We start from the raw sequence: 1,805 nt of genomic DNA, 5'->3' as shown, positions 1-1,805 counted from the left end.
CCCCTTCCAGCCCCCGAACCACCAGGCCCCACACGTTGACGAGGGCGGGCGGCAGGGTCACTTTGAGGAACCTGCCTTCCCCAAGCATGGATTTGCTCCCAGTCTTGGCCAGATTCAATGCCTGAGCGACGACTGTTGTGGTTTGTCGGGCTGTCCGACGGCTCTGTGCATAATAATCTTCGATGGCAGGCGGATCCCCTCGCAAACAGGGGGCTAAACCTTCCTTTCGGATTTTTCCGAGAATTTTCTCGGCCTTTTGAAGCTGCAATGGGAGGTTACGAGCGCCTAAAGCCCTTTGAGTGGCAAACTCGGAAAATGAGCGCTTGATCATATCCTCCATCGACATGTCCTCCGTGCGGAGGAGGTTTAAAATCTGGGGACGGGGTGAGAGAAGGGGGGAGAAAGAAGGAGAGGCGGGAAGACAGGAAGGAGGGAGGGGAAGTGAACGGTGAGGTGAGACGCGAGATAACAGGCCATTTGCACGTGTCTCTTGTGGCACGCATCCCTTGTGGATGAAGAGGCCATAAAACCTTATTAAAGGAAGGGGAGGGATACACTGAGGGGAGCCAAGACAACAAGAACAACACGAATCCTGCCCTCCCACCGAGGTTCCTCTCCCTCTTTCCCTCCTTCATTCCGCCCTCCCTCACCATATTATATGTCAAGCGGAATTGACTGGACAGAAGGGTCGCCCTCCCCGTGAGCATCCGGGAGAGGGTTGGAAGGGGGGGCACTTCCTTCCAACAGGTGATAATGACGGTACCCACTTTGTCCAAGCCTCGGCGACCTGCCCGCCCCGCCATCTGCGTATACTCGCCTGAAAGAGACAAGGATAGAGGAAGGAAACGATGAAGGGAGAGTGGAAAGGGGTGAGGACGAGCAGGCAGGTTAGGAATTTGAAACGAGTGGAGAAGACGAGAAGGAAGACAGCAAAGCGGAGGGAGCATGAACGGGAAAAGGATCGGAACGTACCAGGGTAAAGGTCCCTAAAGTCTCGGCCGTCGTGCTTCCGCAAGGCGTTGAAAACCACCGTCCGAGCGGGCATGTTCACCCCCATGGCGAATGTCTCGGTGGCGAAAAGGATTTTGATCAAGCCCCGCGAGAAGAGGATCTCCACGATTTCCTGTCACAAAGAGAGGAAGGAGGGCGCATGAGATGGGCGGGTCACGAGGGCAGGGAGGGGCAAGGGGGAGTCTGAGAGGCCGAATACCGACAGTAAGACAAATAAAGAGAAAGGGCGCAGGGCCCGGAGGGAAAGGTATAAATGGGTAAGCCTCGGCTTACCTTAAGGAGGGGAAGGAGACCGCCATGGTGCACTCCAATGCCGCGTTTACAGAGGTCAAGTACCCGGATGACCTGCCGTGGAAGGCAAGGGGGAAGGGAAGGAGGGTGGAGGGAAAAGAGAGGCATGTAAGGATACCGGGGGGTTTATAGGGTAGGAGGCGTTTCAACCAGATTTTACCTGTGGAAGGTCCTGGTCTTTGGCCTGGAGCCTTTTGATTGCGCTGGAAGTGAAGATGTGCACCTACCATAGATAGGGTATGTTGTGTTATTGAGCGATGCTTCAGTCATCTTATCCCTGCTCCACCCCCCCTCTCTCTACCCCTCTCTTTCCCTTTATTCCTCCCTCCTTCCCTCCACCCTCCCCTTTTCCCTACGCCCTCCCTTGGCTCCACCTGACTCTTTTCCTTGGCGGCATTTAAGTCCTCCGACCCCAAATAGTCGGCGCATTCCTCGCATTTCTTCTTGCTGAAATTGAAGACAACGCTCGGCAGAAGCGCTTCCTTTTTTAAACGATTCAACAA

The 1,805-nt window shown here is 55.0% G+C and overlaps 1 protein-coding gene across 1 annotated transcript in view; it reads right to left on the bottom strand.

Annotated features, from left to right (window-relative positions):
• Positions 1–1,525, bottom strand: part of SKI2 (antiviral helicase SKI2) — a gene marked incomplete at both ends in the record, with an annotated part of 2,917 nt that extends 1,392 nt beyond the window's left edge. Inside the window, 5 exons of the mRNA XM_005852546.1 lie at positions 1–373; positions 588–817; positions 973–1,123; positions 1,285–1,356; positions 1,463–1,525. The exon at positions 1–373 is cut by the window's left edge and continues 123 nt beyond it. Of these exons, the coding sequence (XP_005852608.1) occupies positions 1–373; positions 588–817; positions 973–1,123; positions 1,285–1,356; positions 1,463–1,525 (889 nt within the window). The remainder of the gene's footprint in view (positions 374–587; positions 818–972; positions 1,124–1,284; positions 1,357–1,462) is intronic.
• Between the last annotated feature and the right edge of the window lie 280 nt (positions 1,526–1,805).

Source organism: Nannochloropsis gaditana, assembly GCF_000240725.1.
Source record: "Nannochloropsis gaditana CCMP526 unplaced genomic scaffold scaffold1099, whole genome shotgun sequence".
NCBI lineage: Eukaryota > Eustigmatophyceae > Eustigmatales > Monodopsidaceae > Microchloropsis > Microchloropsis gaditana.
The sequence above is the reverse complement of the archived record's forward strand: the minus strand, read 5'-3'. Positions and strand labels throughout refer to the sequence as shown.